Source organism: Podarcis muralis, chromosome 7 (genome assembly GCF_964188315.1).
Source record: "Podarcis muralis chromosome 7, rPodMur119.hap1.1, whole genome shotgun sequence".
NCBI lineage: Eukaryota > Metazoa > Chordata > Lepidosauria > Squamata > Lacertidae > Podarcis > Podarcis muralis.
Window position 1 is genome coordinate 9899442 of NC_135661.1, and position 26451 is coordinate 9925892.

A 26451-nucleotide genomic window follows, 5' to 3' on the forward strand; every position below is an offset into this window, starting at 1 on the left:
TCAAAGGGATGGAGCGACTCGCCTACAAGGAAAGGTTGCAGCATTTCGGACATCTTAGTTTAGCGAAAAGGTAAAGAGGCAGCATAATGTACATTTGTAAAATAATGCACAGCATGGATAAAATGGAGAGAGAAGTTTATCACCTCTCACAATGCTAGGACTTGTGGTCGTCCAGTGCAACTGAAAGTTGGAAGATTCGGGATGGATAAAAGGAAGTCCTTGATGCCCTGCACAGTTGTTGTTTTTTAAAGATATATATGTTTTAATTAAGATTTGCCATCACATGGTTTAAGAGGTCACATTTGTTTTTAAACAGTTGCCTGTGCAGACTTTGACAATGCCTTTAGGTCCAAGATGCACTTAGCAATCCCCCCCCCCCCCTTTGTTGGGCTGTAATACTCTGCCTAATGTTCTGCTCAACCCAGATGATCATGTGATTTTGTTCCATATTCCACCTGAGATGCTGTATTGCCACATAATAATCCAGCCGCTTCTTAGAATCATAGAATCATAGAATTGGAATAGACCACAAGGGCCATCGAGTCCAACCCCCTGCCAAGCAGGAAACACCATCAGAGCACTCCTGACATATGGTTGTCAAGCCTCTGCTTAAAGACCTCCAAAGAAGGAGACTCCACCACACTCCTTGGCAGAAAATCCCACTGTCGAACAGCTCTTGCTGTCAGGAAATTCTTCCTAATGTTTAGGTGGAATCTTCTTTCTTGTAGTTTGGATCCATTGCTCCGTGTCCGCTTCTCTGGAGCAGCAGAAAACAACCTTTCTCCCTCCTCTATGTGACATCCTTCTTCACTTCTATGTATACAGTAAACAGCCTCTCTCTGTAGTTTGTCTCAAGCATTATAGCAAAGAGATGGTAAAGGTAAAGGGGACCCCTGACCATTAGGTCCAGTCGTGGCCGACTCTGGGGTTGCGGCGCTCATCTCGCTCTATGGGCCGAGGGAGCCGGTGTTTGTCCACAGACAGTTTTTCCGGGTCATGTGGCCAGCATGACTAAGTTGCTTCTGGCGAACCAGAGCAGCGCACGGAAACGCCGTTTACCTTCCCGCCGGAGTGGCACCTATTTATCTACTTGCACTTTGACGTGCTTTCAAACTGCTAGGTTGGCAGGAGCTGGGACCGAGCAACGGGAGCTCACCCCGTCGTGGGGATTCGAACCGCCGACCTTCTGATCGGCAAGTCCTAGGCTCTGTGGTTTAACCCACAGCGCCACGACCCTCAACTCTCCACTGCTCTTTCTTCTCTTCAATAGCTGTAGTGTGGTCAGCTATCATCGCATTTCCCCCAGATGTTGCTTGTGCTATAGTATCCTCATTGAACTTGTCAGCAAAAGCTGCTACATCTGCACTGTACTTCTTAATTATGTAGATGAGAATTCCCGCCATAACACCTCCAACTATTGTTTCATGGTTAACTATGTAAAGTTCCTTAGAGACCATATAGAGTAGAAGCCCAGTCCCATATATATAGGGGCCTGCAACTCCTGTTTTAGGGTATAAGAATTGGAAAAATTCTTCAGGGAATATTCCATGGCAAAATTTTCTTTCTGACTCTGGAAGAGGTGGCACAGGAGCGAAGCGTTGCTGACTTGTGTGAAGTGGTCTTAATATTTGCACTGCCCCCCCGGGGAGAGCGGGCACCAAGCTCTTCAGGCCACCAGCGCACACGGCCAAATGAGACAACATCGCTGGTGCTGCCACTGCCGCCACCCTCTCCGTCCCTGTGACCCTCCTGGCAAAGAGAATTCAAGATGGCAGCCTCCATGGAGGAGGTCTGGCCAACACCCTGCACAGCTGAAGTGGGGAACTTGCTCCTACAGGAGGCAATGATGGCCACCAACTTGGATGGCTTTAAAAGAAGGTTGGACAAATTCATGGAGGAGGAGAGGGCCATCCATGGCTGCCGGCCATGATGACTATGCTTCCACAGCTGGAGGCAGCCATACCTCTGGATCCCAGTTGCTGGAAGCCACAGGATGGGAGGGTTCTGGTGTGCCAATCTGGCCACTGTGAGGACAGGATGCTGGACTAGATGGGCCATGGGCCTGATCCAGCAGGATTTTCTTACGTTCTTGTGACTGAAGAGCGTACAAGAGGTAGGTCTCCCCGAAGCAAGTCAGAAGAACCTCAGCTCCACTTTCAGGTTAATGATAGCAGGGGTTTTACAGCCTTGGCGCAGCCTGATTGGCTCCACAGCTGTCAGACCAGGTCTGCTAATAACTGGGCGTCGGGTGGACTCGGGACAGGCACCTTGGCACAGCAAGTCCTGGGCACTCCCTCCTTTCTGAAGCTTCTGTCTGGGACTGAGGACAAGCTGCCAGGATGCTGAGCGCCATCCTGCTTGCCTTGGTGCTTTCCAGGGCCGGGCTGGGCCTGGTGAGTGAGGTCAGGGGCCTGGTGGGGGTGGATGATGGAGGGAAGGGCAAGAGGGCTTCAGGAGGCAACAGCCTTCGAAGGGCCTTGGGCAACCGAGCTGCTTCTTAGGGGAGCAGGATGAGATGGAACTAAATGGGCAGCCCAAGTCCATCTCTGTCCGGTTTCAGCTGCCCACAGAAAATGGGTCCTATATCTCTGGACTGCCAGGGAACAACAGACAGGCCTTGTTCAACTTTCCTAAGACGTTCACACTGGTTTACGAAGGAAGAAATCATACAGTTGTACAGTTGGGAAGGACCGCAAGGGTCATCTAGTCCAAATCCTTGCACGGCAGGAATTGCAGCTAAAGTATCCCTGGAAGATGGCTATTCAACATCTGCTTTAAAATCGCCAGTGGTGTCTGTCACCTTCCAAGGGAGTCTGTCGTGCTGTCAAACAGCTCTTACTGTCAGAAAGGTTTAGCTGGAATCTCTTTTCTTGTCACTGGAATCCACTGGTTTGGGTCCTACCGTCCAGAGCGGTGGAAAACCAGCTTCCACTATCAGTAACAAAATAGCATAGCAGATACATAGGAGACAATACAGCAAGCAATATGGACAGCCTTGTGGAAGAGGTGCCTCCCCCGTCTCGAAGAGTCCGAGTTCTTGCAAATTCCAAATCAGTCTGATGAGATCCACCCTCCTGGGCGGATCAGAATTCAGTTGTACTTTCACAGTTCCCCACGGTTCCAATGCAGTTCTTGGCTCAAAAACAAGGCCTCCAAATATATTTTAATGTGTGCGTTTTGAGAGGAAACAGGGATTTTAGTGCGGATTCTCACAGACAAGGGGAAACATAGTGGAACAGAGAGGGCCGGTGAGACACAATTATCTATGGATGCAAACACAATAGGAAGACTAGGGCAGAGGGCTTTCTGGAGGTGGTCTTGCACTGTGTCAAAGAGGACACAGAGCAGCATCACTCCGAATAATCATTGTGTGCTGTAATGCTGGGCCCCAAGAGTAACTTTGTACTGGGGACATGTTATCCCCTTGGCGAAAATGCTCAGGGAGATATTCAGATGGAGAACGAAATCAAGGAAACATTCAAAAGAGGAAATGCTATACAGTGGTGCCCCGCAAGACGAATGCCTCGCAAGATGGAAAACCCGCTAGACGAAAGGGTTTTCCGTTTTTGAGTTGCTTCGCAAGACGAATTTCCCTATGGGCTTGCTTCGCAAGACGAAAATGTCTTGCGAGTCTTGCCATTTTTTCCCCGCTCCCCCCCCCCTTTTTCTAAGCCGCTAAGCCGCTAATAGCCTTTTAGCAGCTCAGCCGCTAAGCCTTTAATAGCCGCTAAGCCGCTAATAGCGCTAATCCGCTAAGCCGCTAATGGGGTTGCTTCGCAAGACGAAAAAACCGCTAGATGAAGAGAATTGTGGAACGGATTCTTTTCGTCTTGCGAGGCACCACTGTAGTAATAGGCAACTTCAGTTACACACACCTAAGGCCCAGATGCGGCCCAATTGCCTTCTCAATCCGGCCCGCGGACGGTCCAGGAATCAGCGTGTTTTTACATGAGTAGAATGTGTGCTTTTATTTAAAATGCAACTCTGAGTTATTTGTGGGGCATAGGAATTCGTTCATTTTTTTCTTTTTCAAAATATAGTCCGGCCCACCACATGGTCTGAGGGACGGTGGACCGGCCCCCTGCTGAAAAAGGTTGCTGACCCCTGGTCTAGGCTGTTGCGTACACATCACACGTAGGGGTAGCATTTCTAGATGCCCTCAATGTCTGTGCCCTAGCAACAGAGCAGGGTGCCCGGGACTTCATCTTAAGTGGCACCAGAACTTGGTGCAAGTGATCTTGAACCAACTGGGAACAGTGACCATAGTGCTATCTGATTCAGTGTATGTGCAAATAGACAATTGCAAAGAAAATCTAGCGGTCACATTTGAAATTTCCTAAACCGGAGAGGACTGGGACAAAAAGGAAGTTGCAAGGGTCAAAGTCAAGAGGGTCAATTCGCTCCAAATATTTGGGGGGGGTTGTTTAAAACGACAGTATTAGCTAGAATGTATGCACTGTAGATCAAATGAGGTACTGGCAGGGTGCCAATGTGGTCAAATAAGCTGTTAGAGAGGCAAGAAAATTTCCATTAGAAAATGGAAGTCTTGTTCAAATGAGACCAAAAAGGAACATGAAAATACAGAGAGAAGTATGCAGACAGTAAGGAATGCAAAAAAGAAGAAGAAAAGTATTTGAGGAGCAAATTGCTAAAAACAGAAAGACCACGAGCAATGAAAGCTCTCAGGTATGTTGCTAGCAGACAGCCAGTTAGTAATAATAATAATAATAATAATAATTTATTATTTATACCCCGCTCATCTGGCTAGGGATGCAGTAGGGTGTCTTTGGGTGATGGGGGGGGGAATTGTGCCAAAGGAGAATAAGGTGACTGCAGAGAAGCAGAATAATAATAATAATAATAATAATAATAATAATAATAATAATAATTTATTATTTATACCCTGCCCATCTGGCTGAGTTTCCCCAGCCACTCTGGGCGGCTCCCAATCAAGTGTTAAAAACAGTACAGCGTTAAATATTAAAAACTTCCCTGAACAGGGCTGCCTTCAGATGTCTTTTAAAGATAGGATAGCTGCTTATTTCCTTCACATCTGATGGGAGGGCGTTCCACAGGACGGGTGCCACTACCGAGAAGGCCCTAGGTCTGGTTCCCTGTAACCTCACTTCTCGTAATGAGGGAACCACCAGAAGGCCCTCGGTGCTGGATCTCAGTGTCCGGGCTGAACGATGGGGGTGGAGACGCTCCTTCAGGTCCACTTCTGTCTTCACAATAGAAGAGACTTTGACGGGAAGGAAGTTTGAGGAATTGAAGCACAATAGTGGTGACAAAAAAGTCTAGACCTAACTGACAAAATAAATACTAAGAAATGACCGGTTCTGTATGACATCTCTCCCTCCCCCTCCTATGGGACCAAGGCGGCTGCCCTCACGCCAATCCATCAGGCAAAATACTGTTCCTTCTACGGAGTGTGTGGCAAGAACCCCGAAATCAGTTCCAGTCTTCTCCCAGCAGTTGTCCCTTGCATCTCCAACACGCCGGCCCGGAAACTCAATGGCTCCCACCTCAACCTCCTCCAGACCATCTGCCCGATGCTGTTCACGGGGGCCAATGACACCTTCGCCTGCTGCTCCGAGGCCCAGCTGCGAGACCTGCAGACCAGCCTGTCCATGTCCCAGGCGATTCTGTCTCGCTGCCCGTCCTGCTCGGAGAACTTTGCCAGCATCTACTGCCAGAGCACTTGCAGCCCAGACCAGAGCCTCTTCACCAACATCACCCGCTATTTCAACCGCACCATCCAGGGGGAGGAGAAGCAAGGGGTCTTGGAGTACCAGTGCTACTACAGCCAGCGCTTTGCTCAGGAGTCCTTCGACTCTTGCAAAGGGGTGAGGATGCCAGCCACGGGCGGCTACGCCATCAGCGCCATGTGTGGCAAATATGGGGCCACCTTGTGCAACAGCCAGAGGTGGCTGGATTTCCAGGGGGACACAAGCAATGGGGTGGCCCCTTTGGCCATCTCCTTCCAGCTGGTGCCCGAAGGCTCTGCCCCAATTCCGGGTGGCATCGTGCCCTTCAACGGAACGGCCTGGAAGTGCAGCGAGGCAGTGGGCAATGGGACCAAGGAGAGGTGTTCCTGCCAGGACTGTTCCCAGGCATGCCCTGCAGCCCTGGACCCTCACCCTGCCCAGAAGCCCTTCCAAGTGGGGGGAATGGGTGGGGTCCTGTTCCTGTGCATCTTCCTCTTCTGCCTCCTCATGGTGCTGTTTGTGGCCTTCCTGATCCAGCGAGGGTGCTCCTGCTCGTGTCGGAAACAGAAGGACAAAGGCCCCAAGAAAGCCATGCCCAAGCCAACCTGTTCTCAGAAAGTGAGCCAGGCCACCCACGACTTCCTGGCCAGCATATTCAGCTGCTGGGGCACACTGGTGGCCTCCTACCCCATCCAGGTGATCGCCATCTCGGTGGTGGTGGTGATAGGGCTCTCCAGTGGGCTGGTCTTTATCCAGCTGACCACAGACCCTGTGGAGCTGTGGTCCAAACCCGACAGCCAGGCCCGGAAGGAGAAGACCTTCTATGATGAGAACTTTGGGCCCTTCTTCAGGACTAACCAGATCATCATGACCGCCAAGGACCGTCCCAGCTACACCTACGATTCCCTCATCCTTGGCAATAAGAATTTCAGCGGCATCCTCTCCATGGAGGTTCTACTGGACCTGCTGGACCTGCAGCAGAGGCTGCAAGCCATTGAGGTCTGGTCTGTGGAGTATGGCAGGAACATCTCTCTGAAGGACATCTGCTATGCCCCCCTGAACCCTGAGAATTCTACCCTCTCTGATTGCTGTGTCAACAGCCTGTTGCAGTATTTTCAGAACAACGTGACCCGCTTGAATATGACGGCCAACCAGACGATGAGGGGCAAGAATGGCACCGTGGACTGGCGGGACCACTTCCTCTATTGCGTCAAGTAAGCCCTGGCCCCCAGGGGACCCCTTTTTTAATATACACTTTAGTGGGACAGCGGCCTTTGTTTTGATCAGACTGAGCTGGAGCAGGGGGTGTGCGTCTGGCTGAGTCCTATGTTTGGAGTCAGGAACAAATTACCTCCTGCGCCAGCTTGGCACAGCCCTCGAGGCGGGAGGTGAGGCTGGGCCTTCCCGGGAGCCTGGTTTTGTTGGCAGTGCCCAGAGGTGGCCTTCACAGTGGAGGGTTGGCAACCTCCTGCTGGCTTTGAGTCTCTGCTCATGCAGTCCAGCAAGAGCAGAGTCCTTCCTCCCACAAGTGCCATTGCCCCTTTGCCTGTGGCTCAGGCTTAGAGCCCCTGATCGACAAGCGGAAGGTCCTCTGTTCGTCCCCAGCATCATCCCTAGGTAGGGTTGAGAAATGTCTGGGGACCTGGAGAGCCGCTGCAAACTGAGGTTGACTGAGGGGGGGGGAACATTTTGGCTCTGTGGCCCCCACCCCTCCATGCCAACGTGGACAGGTGGTGAGACCAATCAGAACACAGCATGAAAACAGGGATGTCCTATTCCATAATGAAGGACGCGGGTGGCGCTGTGGGTAAAAGCCTCAGCGCCTAGGGCTTGCCGATCGAAAGGTCGGTGGTTCAAATCCCCGCGGCGGGGTGCGCTCCCATCGCTCGGTCCCAGCGCCTGCCAACCTAGTAGTTGGAAAGCACCCCTGGGTGCAAGTAGATAAATAGGGACCGCTTACCAGCGGGAAGGTAAACGGCGTTCCGTTTGCTGCGCTGGCTCGCCAGAGTAGCTTCGTCACACTGGCCACGTGACCCGGAAGTGTCTCCGGGCGGGAAGGTAAATGGCGTTTCCGTGCGCTGCTCTGGTTCGCCAGAAGCGGCTTTGCCATGCTGGCCACATGACCTGTAAGCTGCACGCCGGCTCCCTCGGCCAATAAAGCGAGATGAGCACCGCAACCCCAGAGTCGGCCACGTCTGGACCTAATGGTCAGGGGTACCTTTACCTTTAAGGAAAAGAGGGACATTCTGGGATCAAGTGAGGAACTGGGATGATGGCTTCTGTAAATCCAGGACTGGCAATGGGAAACAGGGTCTGGCGCAAAGCACCTTGCAAGCCCCACGCCTCCGCCCCAGCCAGGGACTCTTCTTTTTTCAGACACTGGCTGCTCAAGTGAGTTCCCGGTGTGTGCAGCTGACTCAGCAGGCTTTGGCCCTCCCGTCCTTCAGCAGTTTAGGGCTCCTAGTTGTGCCCTGCCCGCTTCTTCTCTTCCTGCCCCACCTGCAATTTCAGGTGTGGGGCAAGTGACTGCATTTTGGGGGCCACAGCTGAACTCCTGGTGGTGCAAATTTGGCTTGTGGGCAGGAGGTTCTCCACGCCTGAAGCAGACAGTGCAGAGCTTGATGGGCTGGTACTGGCAAAAGGAGCTTCCTCTGCTGTCCCTGGTGAACGAGGTGGCTCTTTTCCTCTGAAATCAGGAGGGCTTCCCGGGGGGTCCTTAACAGTGGCGTAGCGTGGGGGGTGCAGGGGGGGCCGGCCGCACCGGGCGCAACACCTGGGGTTAGGGCAAATCCACAGGTTAGGGGGCGCAAATCCACGGGTTAGGGGGCGCAAATCCATGGGTTAGGGGGCGCAAATTACTTGCCTTGCCCCGGGTGCTGACAACCCACGCTATGCCACTGGTCCTTAATGCCGATTTCTCACTGGGCGCTCAATTCCTTTGCCTTCACAGCTCACCTCTCTCTTTCCAAGACATCACCTCGCTGGAGCTGAGCTGCATGGCAGAGTATGGAGGGCCTGTCTTCCCTTTCCTGGCCGTGGGGGGATATCCAGGTAAGAGCCATGCCTACCCCCTGGGAGGAAATAATTGGGTCTTTTGTGTCATGCACAGATAGGGCTGCCCAGGCCGCAAGGGGCTGCGGTTATAAGTGGTATTAAGACATTTTTTAAGGTCAGGGTGGTGTGTGTGTGTGCGCACATGCACATGTTCTGTTTTGGTACTGTGGCAACCACCAGAGCTTACATGTTGTTGTTTTTTAAAAAAATGCTTTTTATTAACTTTTTGTTACAACACATAAACACACATACTAAGCTGTAAGGACAATTAAGAAACAAACTAAAAAGAAAACACAAAACAAATGACAAACACATAAAGCCATGAATTCGTACGCTCTTGCACACAGAATTATGTTAGCCTATTTTATATTTCCCATTCTTATTCTTTTCTAGTATTACTTCTGCCTCCTCAAAGCGGGTCTATTTTCCTGTTTGTTCATCTGTTTCTTTCTCATTTCATCATTCCTACCCTTCTCCATCTACTGGACTTAGTTATAGACCATATTGTGGTTTGCGAAAATTACTCAATGCAAGTTCAGTTTTGATTTGAGGACACTGGTTTTTTAGGTAATCTCTATACACTCCCCACTCTTTTTGGAACCTTGAGTTAGACTGCCCCCTAAATGTATCCGTCAGTTTTGCCATTTCAAAATATTCAAATAGTCTGTCCTCCCACTCTTTTTTTGTTGGTACTATTTCACTTTCCCAATGTTTTGCTATTACTATTCTTGCTGCCATTGTTGCGTATAAGAATGTGCTCTTATTTTCATTTGGAGTATTTGAATCTAATATGCCTAATAGGAAAGCTTCTGGTTTCTTTATAAATGGTTTGTTCAAATATTTCCCCCCCCCCCCAACTCTTCACATACATCAAGTTCCACATTTCAACTTTGCAGGGTGTCAAGGGCTTGCTTTTATCTATTCCGAATCTTCCAGTGTTCAGCTGCATTGGACGCCCACAAGTTCTAGCACCACAGCTTTGCCCCCCATTGCTCCTTTCTAAAAAAGAAAGAAAACTGAAAGAAAATAGCTTATTCCCATTTTTTCCTGTTTTTTCTTTCTTTCCCCCTTCCTTTCTTTTTTTGAAATGAGTGGTGGTGAAAACACAAATGAAAATGAAAATAAAAGAAAGTACATTTCCGCACATTTGTATCCAGACGTGCATAATCTTTATCCATCACCTAATATATTCGGTATAAACTCGTTCCAAGCACTGTAATATTATTTAATAATAATAATAATAGTAATAATAATAATAATTTATTATTTATACCCCGCCCATCTGGCTGGGTTTCCCCAGCCACTCTGGGCGGCTTCCAACAAAACACTAAAATACAATAACCTATTAAACATTAAAAGCTTCCCTGAACAGGGCTGCCTTTAGATGTCTTCTAAAAGTTTGGTAGTTGTTTTTCTCTTTGACATCTGGTGGGAGGGCGTTCCACAGGGCGGGTGCCACTACCAAGAAGGCCCTCTATCATTATACTTATCCAGAGAGGAAATTCCTGAGGGTCTCAAGATGCCCCACCTGAGAGGCCTGGAGAAACCACCATACCTGTGGTTTGAGGGAGAAGATGGGGGGCTGTGTGTGAGGGAACAGGGGCTCTCCGGGGGGGGGGGGGGGCTTGCTGCCTTGCGGATGTGCCACCCCCAACCTGCCTCTCTGTGACCTCCTTCTTCTCTGCCTGACAGAGGAGGAGTACTCGGAAGGCCAGGCCCTCATCCTGACCTTCTCCTTGAACAACTTCCCTCCCAGTGACCCTCGATTCGACTTCGCCATGTTGTGGGAGAAGCAGTTCCTGGAGATCATGCAGGAATTCCAGCGGGAACATGAAGACAGCTACACGGTCGCCTACATGGCAGAGGTGGGTGTTGCTGCTGCCCCACCAAGGACCCCCCGTGCCTCCCATTTGCCATTGGGAGCTGGGGCTACTGGCAGGGGCCACCTCACACCACTGCGGTCAGCCGTGCCCAACATCTGCCGGCCAGAACCAGCCCATTCCACTGACCAGTGGATGCCAGATTTGAAATGAAGGCACAGGTGCCCGGCCAGCCCCAAAGTGACCTGCTAGGCTAGTTGGAGAAGGTTATATTCCATCCCTGCTCCCCTCCTGTGATGTGTCTACGTTCTTCTCCTTCTTTTATTTGTCCTCGCTGCCCAAATCAGTCAGGTCGGTGGCAGAGGAGAGGAGAAAAATGTGCCCGGAGAGCCTAATGTTCATCATTTTTAAACTTTGGGATTTTTCAAGTAGTACAGTGGTACCTCGGGTTACAGACGCTTCAGGTTACAGATGCTTCAGGTTACAGACTCCGCTAACCCAGAAATAGTACCTCAGGTTAAGAACTTTGCTTCAGGGTGAGAACAAAAATCGCCCCATTAGCTAAAGTGGTACCTCAGGTTAAGAACAGTTTCAGGTTAAGAACGGACCTCCAGAACTAATTAAGTTCTTAACCCCAGGCACCACTGTATGTCCCTCTCATCCCCGTGTGCCTGGAGAGCTTCAGCTGAGCGGGCACAGAATCAGGGGCATCTCTCGGCTGGTGCAAGGAATGTGGAGGGCCGGCCTGAATTATGCGCTTTGAGCATCTTATGTGCCTGAGAAGCCAATCCTGAGCTGGCCTTTCCCATTGGTTGTTCTTCCCCGGCTGCTTTCCCATGCTCAAGGTGCAGCATTCGAAACTCCCATTGTTTTGCGACAGGGAATTTCATTAGCGCGAGCTCTGGGCGCAGTGCTGCGCCTGAGATTTCAGATTAAAACTGCAAAGTGGAAGGAAAGGAGGACCTTTTTCTGCCTCCCCACTTCCAGCTGCTCTGAAGACTGGAGAAGGGACCCTCTTAAGAAGATTATGGGGGGCGGGCAGGGGAAGGACTAGACCTTGCGAAAAACGAACATAATATTTCAGCTGCAGTTTGTTCCTTTTCAGCTTTGTATTCTTGTTATATAAAAAAAGTGCGCCTAGACATTCCGTTGTTGCGCTCATAGGTAAAGGTAAAGGTACCCCTGCCCGACTCTAGGGTTGTGCGCTCATCTCACTCTATAGGCCGAGAGCCAGCGCTGTCCACAGACACTTCCGGGTCACGTGGCCAGCGTGACAAGCTGCATCTGGCGAGCCAGCGCAGCGCACGGAACGCCGTTTACCTTCCCGCTAGTAAGCGGTCCCTATTTATCTACTTGCACCCGGGGGTGCTTTCGAACTGCTAGGTTGGCAGGCGCTGGGACCGAACGACGGGAGCTCACCCCGCTGCGGGGATTCGAACCGCCAACCTTTCGATCGGCAAGTCCTAGGCGCTGAGGCTTTTACCCACAGCGCCACCCGCGTCCCTTGTTGCGCTCATAACCTCGGTTTAAGGTGCTGTTCAGCTCCTAGCTTTCCTATCTCAGTTTCTAACTCTGTTAAGGTGGCTCACATCAACGTACAAACTAAATATATAAAAACATTTCAGGATAATGCATTAACAGTTGCGGAACAGAGCACGATTGAACCAAAAAGTCAGGCGTAATGTCATTAGGGCAAACATCTCATGCTAATAAACACTGAAACAATAAAATGCAAACATGCAAATAAAATGCAAGCATCCAAATTGCAGCAAAAGCAATATCTGCCCCACACCTGCCAGGAAGGGAGTGGGGAAGGCAGGTGGAAAGTCTTCCCCTTGATGGCTCAGGCAGACTCTCCCCTATAGACTCTAAGGCCCTCTCCCCCCCCCCCCAATAATACCTGCAGCGTTCAGTGGAGGACGAGATCAACCGCACCACCTGGGAGGACCTCCCCGTCTTTGCTGTCAGCTACCTGGTGATCTTTGTGTACATTGCACTGGCCTTGGGCGAGTACTCCAGCTGGAAGCGCATTCTGGTATGAAGGGGCTGCCCCACGGCAAGGCGGGTGGAGGTGGCCAGACCCAAGAGGAGGAGGAGCGGGGGGACAGAGGAGCTCCAGTCCCTCCTGCAGCATCAAGGCTTCCAGTACTTAAGGAGCAGCTGCTTTCTGAGTGCTTCTGGAGATGGGTGCCACCACGGAGGGAGCCCTGCTCTTCTCCTGGACCCAGCACAACATCCGGAAGAGGCTTCACGCCTCTCTGGGTGTAGAAGCAGCTGCAAGGATGTCATGCGAAGACTGGGCTTGCCTCCGTGTGTCCTCGCTGCTGAGGAGCATCCTTTCATTACCACGCCTTGCCTCATCTTTTCAGGTGGACTCTAAGGTGACGCTGGGCTTCGGAGGAATCCTGGTGGTTCTGGGGGCTGTGCTGTCGTCCCTGGGCTTCTACTCCTACATAGGGCTGCCCTCCTCCCTCATCATCATTGAGGTCGTCCCCTTCCTGGTGCTGGCGGTCGGTGCGGACAACATCTTCATCTTCGTGCTGGAGTACCAGGTGCGAGAAATGCCGGGAGGGCAGGAGTCCCCTTGGCTCCCAAGGCTTGGCATGTCCAGAACAAAGGAGCTTTTGCCGCTTGAGCGGGAGGAGGAACGGAAGCTGGAGAGGCAAGCAGTGGCAGCCATGGGCCTGCTCTTGTTAGGCAGCAGCCCCAGGCAACGGGGGCAAGCAGCATGCTGCTTGGGGGCTCAGATCTACCACTCCTCCCAACTGTCCCCAGCCTGCTGCCCAAAGCAACTGCCTCACCCAGCCTCACAGGTAGGCTGGCCCTGTCCAGAACAGAGCAGCTCTCCTACTTCAGGACTGCTGGGCCTTTGGGAAGGAGAAGGGGGTCTGAGAGAGCCCAGATTGGAGGGACACCTTTGCACACAGCTGAGGCCAGACTACCCCTGTTTGGGAACCCCAGAAGACACCTCGACTTCTCCGCCCTGCTGCTCTGTGGGTGAGGACCCCCCCGTTTCTCAAACCCCCTTCCTCTGCCTCCCACTGCAGCGGTGTGAGCCACGACCCGGGGAGACGACGGAACAACACATCGGGCGGGTTTTGGGTGACGTGGCGCCCAGCATGCTCCTTTGCAGCCTCTCTGAAGTCATCTGCTTCTTCCTGGGTAAGCAAAGAAACTCCTTCTCCGAGGATGGAGTCGGGCACAAAACCCTGGTGGCCAAATGCCGCCAGGTTTGGGCAGAGAAGGGTGGCAGGGCTCTCGGGGCTCATCTAGACTACTGCTCATCCTGCCACTTCTCTCCAGAAAAAGCCCATCTTTGCCTCTGAATCTCAGAGCAAACGTCAACCAGATTTTCTGCGGATGGATGTTTGCGCCCATTCAGTGCTAAAGAGCAGGTTTTCCTGGGGAAAGGGCGGGGCTGATAGAAAACTGCATAGAATGTGGAAATGTGATGATCCCTCAGTTAAAGGTTAAAGGACCCCTGACCATTAGGTCCCGTCGTGACAGACTCTGGGGTTGTGGCGCTCATCTCACTTTATTGGCCGAGGGAGCCGGCGTACAGCTTCCGGGTCACGTGGCCAGCAGGACTAAGCCGCTTCTGGCGAACCAGAGCAGCGCACGGAAATGCCGTTTACCTTCCCGCTGGAGTGGTATCTATTTATCTACTTGCACTTTGACGTGCTTTCGAACTGCTAGGTGGTCAGGAGCAGGGACCAAGCAACGGGAGCTCACCCCGTTGCGGGGCTTCGAGCTGCCGACCTTCTGATCAGCAAGTCCTAGGCTCTGTGGTTTAACCCACAGCGCCACCCGGGTCCCTCAGTTAGGCTTTGGGAAATGCCTGATGAATATGATTTTGCAAAGCTTCAAGCCTGGGAGTCTCTGGAATGCAGAGCTGCTTTGCGGCCCTTTGACTGGCGGCAGCTGCCTAGCTGTGTGGACAGAGACCGCAACTCAGGTTGTGAGGGCGGGAGGGGCTGCTGAATGGGCCAGAGGCTTCCTTGCAGGGATGCCCTCATCCCAGCCTTGCGACAAGGCCTGCCTGCCTGGGGTTGAGCGAGCGCTAGAGCAGGCAAAGCTGCAGGAGGATTGGGGTCCTGAAAAGCCAGGAGAACCCCAATGTGGGCTCAGCCCTGAGAGATGAAAAGAAGAAAACAAGGCAATGGCAGTAACCCAAAGCTAAAAGCTGACGCTGACTCGCCCTGTGGCCAGAGAGCCAAGGAGGTCCACCCTGTGCCTTTTTTTCATGGACCTCCAATGGAGCTGAATGTTGGAAGATTCAGGACAGGTAAAAGCTAGGACCAAACAGTGGGTCTCCCTCTCAAAGGTGGCAGTGATGGTTCCCAACCTGGATGGAGGTAAAAGAGGATGAGACAAATTCATGGAGGCAAATCTCCATGGGAAGGGGAGATAGCGGAGGAAGTGCAGAAGTGTGGGTTGTCCTCCCTTTATATAGAGTCCATGACGTATAGCCACGCAAAGGCGGTGATCGCTCAAAGATTAAGGGATATTGCCAGACAGGAGGACATAGCCCGTGTGAAACCTGGGTTGTTTCTGGGGGAGCAGTTGTATCGGGCTGCTCCAGCTCGCTACCTGGCGGATATCCACTACCTGGAATACCGCAGACTATTTACTGCGGCTAGGCTGAATGTTCTTGACTCGGCGGTTCTGAAGGGAAGATATGGAGGAGTCCCATATGACCAGAGATTATGCCACTGTGCATTGGGTGAGGTAGAATCCACAGAGCACATTTTACTGAGCTGTCCCTTCTACAACGATTTAAGACAGTATCTTATAACTCCATACTTACCCCAGCTCAGTTCCCGACAAAGAGGAAAGCAGACAGCATATCTGCTAAATAAGTCTTCTGGGAAAACAACTTTGTCAGTGGCTAAATTCCTTTTCCTGGCACTCAAGTGTCGGAAACGTATAACTGAATGCTTTTATGTGGGTTATCTGTGAGAGGTCTAGTACTGTGGCCCTACCTTTTTATGTACCCCTATGATGTTTTAGTTTATAATTCTGTATTGTGTAATGTTTATTTCTGACCATCGGTCGAATAAAGGAAATTGATTGATTGATTCATGGAGGAAGTGAGGGCTGTTGATGGCAACTGGCCAGGATGGCTCCGTTCTGCCACCACCGTCAGAGGCTTCTGAATCCCAGTTACTGGAAGCCACAGTTGGGGTATGGCCCTTGTGCTTGGATCCTGGTTATGGGCTTCCCAATAGGGCAGCTCGTTGGCCACTGTGAGGACAGGATGGACCACTGCCTTTGGCCTGATCCAGCAGCCAGGATCTGCTGCTGGACCTTACGCCTCCCTTCCTGCTTCTAGGTGGCTTGTCGGAGATGCCGGCTGTCCGAACCTTCGCCTTGAACGCTGCCCTGGCCGTCCTCTTTGACTTCTTGCTCCAGGTGTCCATGTTTGTGGCCTTGCTGTCTCTGGATGCCCGCAGGCAGAAGGTGGGTGGGGCCTTTCTTTTAAAGTGCATTTTTGAGGCAGGAGGGTTTCCTTACTGGCTGGGGTTTCAGGCTTCCACAACCACCCCTCCTCCTCCTCCCCAGCCCCACACTCCAATGGGGTCCTCAGCAGGTGCCCCTTTTGCCCACAGGCCTCTCGCTTTGACCTGTGTTGCTGCGTCCAACTGGAGGAGAAGAGCCCAGAGAAGAAGCAAAGAAGCCTCCTTCGCACCTTCATAGAACGCTTCTACGCTCCCTTCTTGCTCAACAGCTTCGTCCGGTTCATGGTGGTGAGTGCTGTTGGCTAGGTGGCAGAGGGTGGTTTTCTGGTGTGTGTGTGTGAATCCAAGGCGGAGAGCGGGCAAGGTGGCAAGAAGGAGGCAGGAGAGAACACAGGGTGCGGGGAGAAGTATCCTTCTTTCTGAGCCTTCTTAACCAACTCCCCCTCAGTGGCTGTTAGTCTTGGAAGCCATATCTAATATAATAATCATTTATTATTTATACTCCACCCATCTGACTGGGTCTCCCCAGCCATTCTGGGCGGCTTCCAACCAAATATCAGAAATAATACATTAAAAATGTCCCTAAACAGGGTGTCTTTTAAAAGTAAAATAGTTGTTTATTGCCTTGACATGTGCTGGGAGGGCATTCCACAGGGCAGGCGCCACTACCAAGAAGGCCCTCTGCCTGGTTCCCTGTAACCTCACTTCTCGCAATGAGGGAACTGCCAGAAGGCCCTCGGTGCTGGATCTCAGTGTCCAGGCTGAACAATGGGGGTGGAGACGCTCCTTCAGATATACTGGGCCGAGGCCGTTTAGGGCTTTAAAGGTCAGCACCAACACTTTGAATTGTGCTCGGAAACGTACTGGGAGCCAATGCAGATCTTTCAGGACTGGTGTTATGTGGTCCCGGCGGCCACTCCCAGTCACCAGTCTAGCTGCCGCTTTTTGGATTAATTGCAGTTTCCAAGTCACCTTCAAAGGCAGTGGCGTAGCGTGGGGGGTGCAGGGGGGGGCCGGCCGCACCGGGCGCAACATCTGGGGTTAGGGCAAATCCACAGGTTAGGGGGCGCAAATCCACGGGTTAGGGGGCGCAAATCCACGGGTTAGGGGGTGCACATTACTTGCCTTGCCCCGGGTGCTGACAACCCACGCTACGCCACTGTTCAAAGGTAGCCCCACGTAGAGTGCATTGCAGTAGTCCAAGCTACTGTAGTCCATATCTACCTCCTCCAGGATCAAAGGCGGGGTGTCAGGTGGGAGAGGGTGTGACTTGAAGGTCCAGGGGGGTCACCACTCAGCAGGCCCTGGTCAGGATGAGACACCACCTGGGGAGCCCACAGACACACCCATGACGGGTGGAGAGAATGGAGAGGGGGGGGGGAATCCATCTAACACATAAAATAATGGCCTTCAGGTGAGACTTGTGTGCTTCATGGGAGCCTCTAGTTGGTCTCTGGGCAAGGGAGGACTGGGATGCTGAACTAGACGCTTTGGCCTGATCCTGCTGCTTCACCTTCAGAGAACCCTCTTGTGTTCTTACCTTCAGATGCTGATCTTCATTTTCATGTTCTGCGCTGGGATCTTCCTGATGTTGCATGTCGAAGTGGGGCTGAATCAGGAGCTGGCCATGCCCACGGTGAGAGCTGGCTGGCTTGCTGGTCTTCTGGGCCAGCAGTGATGGTGATGGTTCCCCAAGGGGCTTCTCCACAAGGAAGTTCCTTCAGGGAACTTGAGGACTTGGCTGAGTCTGGGTGCTCTGCACCTTAAGGGACCTGCTGACTTCCAGCTGACTTCCTCCAGTAGCTTTGTTAACTAAATTATTTGCAGTATTTATAGCTCGCTCTTCATAGAATGGACGCGGGTGGCGCTGTGGGTAAAAGCCTCAGCGCCTAGGGCTTGCCGATCGAAAGGTCGGCGGTTCGAATCCCTGCGGCGGGGTGCGCTCCCGTTGCTCGGTCCCAGCGCCTGCCAACCTAGCAGTTCGAAAGCACCCCCGGGTGCAAGTAGATAAATAGGGACCGCTTTCTAGCGGGAAGGTAAACGGCGTTTCCGTGTGCGGCTCTGGCTCGCCAGCGCAGCGACGTCACGCTGGCCACGTGACCCGGAAGTGTCTTCGGACAGCGCTGGCCCCCGGCCTATAGAGTGAGATGAGCGCACAACCCCAGAGTCTGGCAAGACTGGCCCGTACAGGCAGGGGTACCTTTACCTTTACCTTCATAGAATGTTTTCAGTCCCAGAGCAGGGGACGGAGTAATAAAAAGAAACAGAAAAACATGAATACAAAAAATTGACAATATAAACAGGTCCAATGAGCAACGGTTCTATCGTACGGCAAGCAAGCAAAATGACAGCAACATTAAAAATAGTATTTCCCGTTTAATGAAGTATGGGTCAGCATGGCTGCCAGTTAGTGATGTGCTGGTAGATTTGCTGACCTCCCCCATCTCTTTCCTACATACCAGCCTTCCCAGGTAGCATCCAGGGTCTTCCAGGGTCTTTGAGCCCCCCTCCCCATTTTATTTTTAAGCTGTCCTTTTGGCTGACCTGTTCACTTCCTTCAGACGCCCCATTTCTACTGTATTCCAATGGAGGCTTTGGTTGAAGTGGCGAGATTTATCCTACTCCCCCTTTTCAAGATCTCCAGTGGCTGCGCCTATGGGGACAGTATTTTAAATGTCCACCTCTGGTCCTCCATTCTCTGTTTAATTTCCAGTAGCGAAGGGCCAAGAGCCTTCATTGAGGGATGAAAGGGACAGGGAGGGTGATGTTAAGGGCTGGCCTGGGCACAGGGAGGGCAGAGCAGCTCAGAGTCTGCTGGAGCTCTTCTGCTCCTTCAAGGCAAAGATAGCAGGCAGAGGGAAGGAGATGGACCCGCCCTGGACAGTGGACAGCCGAAGAAACCAAATGTTGGAAGATTCAGGGCAGATGAAAGAAACTTCTTCTTCACCCAGTGCATAGTTAAACTGAAATATACTCGGAGTCGAGAGTGGATTTCATGCTCTTTATTCAGCTCATAGTGGTGAGGAAGACACAGTTGGTAATTCCTGTGTTTTCCATTTTGGGGCTATCAAGATTCTGGCAGCAGTCGTAGCATACATGAATAACCTTTGGTCTACTTTCTTAATATCTTCCCCCATCAAGCCTAGCAAAAAAGCTTCAGGCTTTTTTTTGGGGGGAAAGTATATTTAAGCATCTTTTTTAATTCATTATAGATCAGTTCCCAATCCCCCCCCCCCATTTTATCACATGTCCTAGGTGGTTCTTATGTTATTACGCTTTGCTTTCCCCAGGACTCCTACATGCTGCAGTACTTCCAGTACCTGAACACGTACTTCATGGTGGGGGCCCCAACTTACTTCGTCACCACGCCGGGCTACAACTTCTCCACGGTGGAAGGGATGAACGGTGTCTGCTCCAGCTCAGGCTGCGATGACAACTCCTTGACGCAGAAGATCCAGTCCGCTGTGCAGTTCCCAAACGTGTAAGTCCCTTGGAGGAGCCGTTCTGCTCCTGTAAAAAGAGGGTGGGTGGGTGTACAAAAGCGCCCCACCCCAGTTTTGCCCTCAAATACGCCAGAATATTATTGCATGCTCTTCCCTTCACATACCTGCCAGGAAAAAATAGAGAGAGGGAGGGTTCCTGGAGGCTTCGCCTTAGAGGGGCAGAGACAAAGATGCTTTGACCGGGGAGGGCATGGTGGTAAAAGAGCAGTTGCAGAAGCTCTTTTGCCCAGACCCTTCCTGGGGGAGAAGGCGCTGCAGACCCCCAGGCAGGTGCTAGAAAGCAGCCTAGAATTTGCATCATACCAGGGAAGTAGGCACAGGGCCTTCTCGATAGTGGCGCCTGCCCTGTGGAACGCCCCCCCACCAGATGTCAAAGAGATAAACAACTACCTGACATTTAAAAAACATCTGCCCTGTTCAGGGAACTTTTTAATGTGTGACATTTTAATGTATTTTTAATCTTTGTTGGAAGCTGCCCAGATGGGCGGGGTAGAAATAATAAATTATTAAAGGTAAAGGTAAAGGTACCCCTGCCCGTACGGGCCAGTCTTGACAGACTCTAGGGTTGTGCGCCCATCTCACTCAAGAGGCCGGGGGCCAGCACTGTCCGCAGACACTTCCGGGTCACGTGGCCAGCGTGACAAAGCTGCATCTGGCGAGCCAGCGCAGCACACGGAAACGCCATTTACCTTCCCGCTGGTAAGCGGTCCCTATTTATCTACTTGCACCCGGGGGTGCTTTCGAACTGCTAGGTTGGCAGGCGCTGGGACCAAGCAACGGGAGCGCACCCCGCCACGGGGATTCGAACCGCCGACCTTTCGATCAGCAAGCCCTAGGCGCTGAGGCTTTTACCCACAGCGCCACCCGCGTCCCTCCAATAAATTATTATTATTATTATTATTATTATTAATCATTATTATTATTATCATTATTATTATTATCATCATCAAGACCTCAGAGGAGAACAGACCAAGTCATGGAGGAGATGGCTATTGATGGCTACTAGCCACAACATCTATGTTCTGCCTCCACAATCAGAGGCGTGGTACAAATAATATTATATTATATTTTTTTATTATTATTATTATTATTATTATTATTATTATTATTATCCATACAGGAAAGGTAGTGTCATCTGGCCCTCCAGGCTCTAGAAGAGGCACAGGAGATTCTTAGTGGTCTGTGGGGTTCCAGAGGGCAATAAGCTCAAAATCAAGGCAGCCCCCAACCAGCTGAGGACCAGACAAACATTGAGCAGCTTCTCCTGATATTTTGAGGTTCAGCATCGGGCCCAGGATCAGGTGCCTGGCACCCCAGGCCCTTCTCAGGCAGGATGAGCCCAGCTTCCTGCATTTGATCACCGCAAGATCAGCTCCATCCCTCCTCGTGTTCCACCTCACCAGTGGCACCTCAGGCTGGGCTTGGCCATCCAGTCCACGTGCGCCACTGCCCCTTTTCATTTTGCACCTGCCTCCAAGGGCAGCCCCCACCCCGCAGACCACAGGTGGTGCTCCTGGGCGGGGGGCTAAGGCCTGGAAGATGGCTGAGGCAGCCCGTGACTCCACCCGGGGAGGAGCAAGTGCCCTGTGCTTGCCTCCCGCTCACTTGCCAAGGTCCCCTTTGATCCTTGCGCTCTCTCTTTGGCCGTGGGCCTCGGCCTCCTTCATGCCGCTGTCTCTCCCCCAGGTCCTTCCTGGCCATCCCTGCCTCTTCCTGGGTGGACGACTTCATCGACTGGCTGAGCCCCTTTTCCAGCTGCTGCCGCATCCACAGCTTCGGCCCAGACAGGGACCAGTTCTGCCCCTCCACCGACAGTAAGCAGAGAAACCCGCCAGAGATTCTTCAGCTGTGATTTTTGCATTGCAGGGGGGGGGGACTGGATGACCCTTGGGGAGCCCTTTCCATTCTACAGCTCTATCATTCTATGAAAGTATAGGGGGGGGTGGTCGTCAGGGCCGCAGAGGGCGCGCCAGGCAGCCCCTCCTCACAGCCCCGCCGCCACCGCCGCTGCTGCAGCTGCTGGGCCATGTTGCATTTTCCTCGCCTCTCTGCCCTCCTCCTCCTCTGGGCAAGCGGCGTCGTTTGGGCGGCAGCGCCCACGGCAACTCGCTTCAGATCACCTGACACGGACCCGCCGCCGCCGCCGTGGCTACCTTACTGTAAATACCCCAGCCCAGGCAGCAGCAAGAAGAAGCTGGCAGTGGCGGCAGGTTAGTGGTTAGGGGGCGCAAATTACTTGCCTTGCCCCGGGTTAGGGGGTGCAAATTACTTGCCTTGCCCCGGGTGCTGACAACCCACGCTACGCCGCTGTGACCCACGGGGTCTGCTGCATCAGCACTGCAATAAATCTGATTTTACGAGCAATCCGACACTTCAATGCTTCCACTCGTGCGTTGCCTCTCTCCTCAGTTGTCCAATACAGTGGTACCTCGGGTTACATACGCTTCAGTTTACATATGTTTCAGGTTCCAAACTCCGCTAACCCCAAAATAGTGCCTCGGGTTAAGAACTTTGCTTCAGGATAAGAACAGAAATTGGGCTCCGGCAGCGCGGCGGCAGCAGGAGGCCCCATTAGCTAAAGTGGTGCTTCAGGTTAAGAACAGTTTCAGGTTAAGAACAGACCTCCAGAACAAATTAAGTACTTAACCCGAGGTACCACTGTAGTAGCAGAGTTCACACGCAACGTAAAATGGCTTTTCTGTGTCGATGTGGTGTCTTCAATAACTCAGCTCGACACCAGTGCTTCTAATCTAGCACTCTTTATTTAGAAGCATAACAAACAGAAAAGAAAACCTACAGAATCTAGCTGCATGTTCTGTCTCTAACAAAAAAACGAAACTACCTTGCTCACATTCTCAGACAGACTGCTCTCTGCAGCCCCCATAGACCACAGATCAAAGGAAAATGCCCAGGTTCATGTGGGCAATGCACCCAGTGAATAAGAACGCTTCCTGGAGTGTTAACTCTTAACTGTCCAGAACCACAACAAGGTTGCAGCTGGAAGGGACCAGAGATGCCTGCCTGCCTGGACCTGGGGCTCTGCCTCTCCTCTGCCTCTCTCTCCCGCAGCTTCCCTGTCCTGCCTGTTCAACAAGTGCATGGCTCCGACGAGCGGGACCCTCCGGCCAAGTGTCGAGGAGTTCCACCGGTTCCTGCCCTGGTTCCTCCACGACATGCCTAACCTGAAATGCCCCAAGGCGTGAGTACTGCAAGCACCAGGGTGGGTGGGTGTGTATGTGTGCGGGTCAGGATTCAGGTCTGGGTGATTGTTCCTACAGCAGGGAATGATTCCCCTTGACCCCAGAGAGGGTCTCCTTGCCTGGTTGTGCGCTGTAGAGGCACCCCTACCGGAAGGGGGGGGGGGCAGCTGGAGCTCCGAGGCTGAGGAGCGGCAGGATTGAGCCAGTGGAGCCCACGAGGCCAGTCCAGGGTAGGCAGGCTGTGAGTTGACTTTGCAGGAAATGGCCCACAACGAGATTGGAGATTGGTATGGAGCCCATGGTTTTTTCCTGGGGGCAGCTGGACCTCTGTGGGGTAAAAGGTAAAGGGACCCCTGACCATTAGGTCCAGTCGCGGACGACTCTGGAGTTGCAGTGCTCATCTCGCTTTACTGGCCGAGGGAGCCAGAGTACAGCTTCCGGGTCATGTGGCCAGCATGACTAAGCCGCTTCTGGCGAACCAGAGCAGCGCACGGAAACACCGTTTACCTTCCTGCCGGAGTGGTACCTATTTATCTACTTGCACTTTGACGTGCTTTTGAACTGCTAGGTTGGCAGGAGCAGGGACTGAGCAACGGGAGCTCACCCCGTCGCAAACCGCCGACCTTCTGATCGGCAAGTCCTAGGCTCTGTGGTTTAACCCACAGCGCCACCCGCGTCTCTGTGGGGAGAGAGCTCCAAATCCAGGCCTGGAGGGAGGGACATCTGAGGAAGGTCTTGATGTGTGAGCTATCCATGGGGTTTGGGGAATGCTGTTTCCAGGTCGTTTGGGGAACTTTAGGCGGCAAACAGCTTGGCTGCCTGCTAGCCAGCTGGGATGCACTAAGCCTTTCCTATCTTGGGATTTGAGCCAGTGTGGTGTAGTGGTTCCAGTGCTGGATTTAAGACCTGGGAGAGACCAGGGTTCGAATCCCCCCCACTCGCTGGGTAACCTTGGACCAGTCACAGTGCCTCTTAGCCTACCTTACAGCTGTTGTGGTGGTGAGGCTAAAATGCCAGGATGGGGGCGAGGAGTATGTATACCACCTTGAGCTCCTTGGGGGAAAGGAGGCAGGATAATAATCGCAATAAATAAATCAATAAAATAAAATAAAAAGGGCTCTGGGGCCATTTCCAGTTTGCACTTGCTGCATTGGGTCTGCCATGGGAAGTACTTCTGTCTCAACATTCCCCCCCCCCATCTTTTTCCCCAGGGGTCGTGGTGCCTATGACACGTCTGTGAGGCTGGGGCCAGATGGGGAAGTCATAGGTGAGTGTTTCCCCCCTCCCATAAAAAGAAGCCCCAGGTGCGAATTCTGCTGCCCTGCCAGGAGGGCACTGACTCTCCTGCTGCGGCAACCAGGGTGGGTGGAGGGATATGCAGATGGGGAGGTGGGCTTCTGGCTTCATATACTTGCCAGTGCCATCTCCCCTGGTGCACCACTTCGGACGTGGGAGGCTGCAGGAGGAGGGAGGCGGTAAATGCCCCTCCGAAGGGGTGCAGCCCTTCTGGGTGGTTGGGTCGCTGTAGCACCTGTCTCCTCTCTCCACAGCATCCCGCTTCATGGCATACCACACGCCCCTCAAAAACTCCCAGGAGTACACAGCAGCCCTGAAGGTGGCCCGGGAACTGGCGGCCAACATCACCGCTGCCATGCGGCAGGTGCCTGGCACGGACCCAGACTTCACGGTCTTCCCCTACACGTAAGATGTTGGGAGCGGCTGGGGAGGGACCGGAAAGGACATCTTGTCCTTTTTTTATATATAATAATTTTTATTAAGTTTTCCATTTAATAATCCAATCATATCACATTAATTATTCCAAATTATACCAATACATATTATGCAGTCCGAATATTTTGCCAAATTTTAAATTTTGTTGGGGGTTCCCATGTTTTGAGCTCAGTGAGGGTCCAATCATCTCATATTTCTGCTGCTTTTGATGTTCACAAATCCCATCTTCCAGTCTTCTTGTTGTTATCATTTTTCTTCTTAATAACCTCTGAGTTGTTTCCACAGGGGAGTTAAACCAAACATTGTTATTTTTCTGTGGGAACTTTGTCAGGCTCTCCTTAAATCACAACACACTGATCCAACAGTCCTGCTCGAGCGGCAGGCGCCATTTTAGTCTGTTCCAATGTACCGTATTTTTTGCACGATTGGACGCACCGGACCATAGGACGCACGCAGTTTTTTGGGGGGGAAATAAAGGGGGAAAAATTTCCCTTTATTTCCCCCCCAAAAGCAGGTCAGGGAAACCGAACCAGGTCGCGGAACAGCGGGATAGTGGCGCTGCGCCTCCCTGCTGTCCCCTGAGCTTGTGGGGCTGGCTGATGTCTGCCTGGCGCGCGGGGCGCTCTGCTTCAGCGGGCCCCACCCGCCAGGCAGCAGGCTGCTATCCGCAGCGTGGGGAGCCCTGTGGGGAACTCCTGCAAGGCTCCCCACGCTGCGGATGTGTTCCCGAAGCGCCGAGCGCTCTGCTTTCAGGGCGCCCGACGCTCCGGGAAGCAGGCTGCTATCCGCAGCCTAGACACGGCTAGCGGAGCACTAATCCCGAAGCTTGGGGCGTGCGGAGCTCAGCGCGCCCCAAGCTTCTGGGTGCCGACAAGGTCTCCGCTGAGCTCCGCACGCCCCAAGCTTCGGGATTAATGCAGCGCTCCACTAGCCGTGGGAGAGCTGGGTCTCCCACGGCTAGCGGATAGCTTCCTGAAGCCTGGAGGGCGAGAGGGGTCGGTGCGCACTGACCCCTCTCACTCTCCAGGCTTCAGCGAAAGCCTGCATTCGCTCCATAGGACGCACACACATTTTCCCTTGCTTTTTAGGAGGGAAAAAGTGTGTCCTATGGTGCGAAAAATACGGTAATAAAGTCTAAGCGTCTGCTCATTAATTTTCCCAGACCAGTTGGACCATAAATCAATCTTTCCAAGGGAGGGTTTGCCAACTCAAACACACAATCCAAACATGATCACAAAGCAGTGGCTCACCTCCCCCTCTGACTAGCAATCTCGCAACTTAGTCTGTCTCATAATGGCAGATCCTGACTAAGAACGGCATCTTGTCCTTTTTTGGGGGGAAATTGTCCCTAGTTTCCCTTCTCTTCACCCCTGGAGTCAGCGAGGCTCTGGGGAGAGCAGCAAAGTGTGTCTCTGTGCCTCGCTGGTGTCCCCACGGCCGCTGTGGTTTTTTTTGCAGGATCACCTACGTGTTTTACGAGCAGTTCCTGAGCATCGCCCTTGCGGGAGTCATCAACCTGGCCGTCTGTTTGCTCCCCACCTTCCTGGTCTGTTGTGTCCTGCTGGGCATGGACCTGCGCTCAGGACTCATCAACCTGTTCACCATCATCATGATATTGGTGGACACCCAGGGAGCCATGACCCTGTGGGGCATTTCCTTCAACGCCATCTCCCTCATCAACCTGGTGACGGTAAGCCAGCCCTTGTCATACAACAAAACCAAAAGACCAAACCGGCTTGCAAATATAAAGGGCAATTTTACTTAGTTCAGCAAATTGAAGTGCAACGTGCATATCAAAGCCTGGAGATACTTAGAGACATACAGTCAGCTAGTGGCACAATTCTGCCAATAATGTATAGAGTAATAGTGTCATACACAGCTGAAACAAGTAAATCACTCTGGGGCACAGCTCTGGCTTTGGGGGGCGGCAGGAGAGGGCATCCCTGAAACTCCCAACTTGGGGGGTGTTTTCCAAG

The 26451-nt window shown here is 52.3% G+C and overlaps 1 protein-coding gene across 1 annotated transcript in view; it reads left to right on the forward strand.

The window, feature by feature from the left end:
• The first annotated feature begins 2266 nt into the window (after nucleotides 1–2266).
• The window catches only part of NPC1L1 (NPC1 like intracellular cholesterol transporter 1), a 39128-nt gene continuing 14943 nt past the window's right edge, over nucleotides 2267–26451 (forward strand). Inside the window, exons 1-16 of the mRNA XM_028741254.2 lie at nucleotides 2267–2393; nucleotides 5379–6922; nucleotides 8659–8759; nucleotides 10455–10627; nucleotides 12489–12617; nucleotides 12952–13134; nucleotides 13630–13744; nucleotides 15915–16042; nucleotides 16192–16329; nucleotides 17588–17677; nucleotides 19332–19522; nucleotides 21231–21358; nucleotides 22614–22743; nucleotides 23956–24011; nucleotides 24295–24445; nucleotides 25934–26165. Of these exons, the coding sequence (XP_028597087.2) occupies nucleotides 2340–2393; nucleotides 5379–6922; nucleotides 8659–8759; nucleotides 10455–10627; nucleotides 12489–12617; nucleotides 12952–13134; nucleotides 13630–13744; nucleotides 15915–16042; nucleotides 16192–16329; nucleotides 17588–17677; nucleotides 19332–19522; nucleotides 21231–21358; nucleotides 22614–22743; nucleotides 23956–24011; nucleotides 24295–24445; nucleotides 25934–26165 (3543 nt within the window). The 5' untranslated portion in view covers nucleotides 2267–2339. The remainder of the gene's footprint in view (nucleotides 2394–5378; nucleotides 6923–8658; nucleotides 8760–10454; nucleotides 10628–12488; nucleotides 12618–12951; nucleotides 13135–13629; nucleotides 13745–15914; nucleotides 16043–16191; nucleotides 16330–17587; nucleotides 17678–19331; nucleotides 19523–21230; nucleotides 21359–22613; nucleotides 22744–23955; nucleotides 24012–24294; nucleotides 24446–25933; nucleotides 26166–26451) is intronic.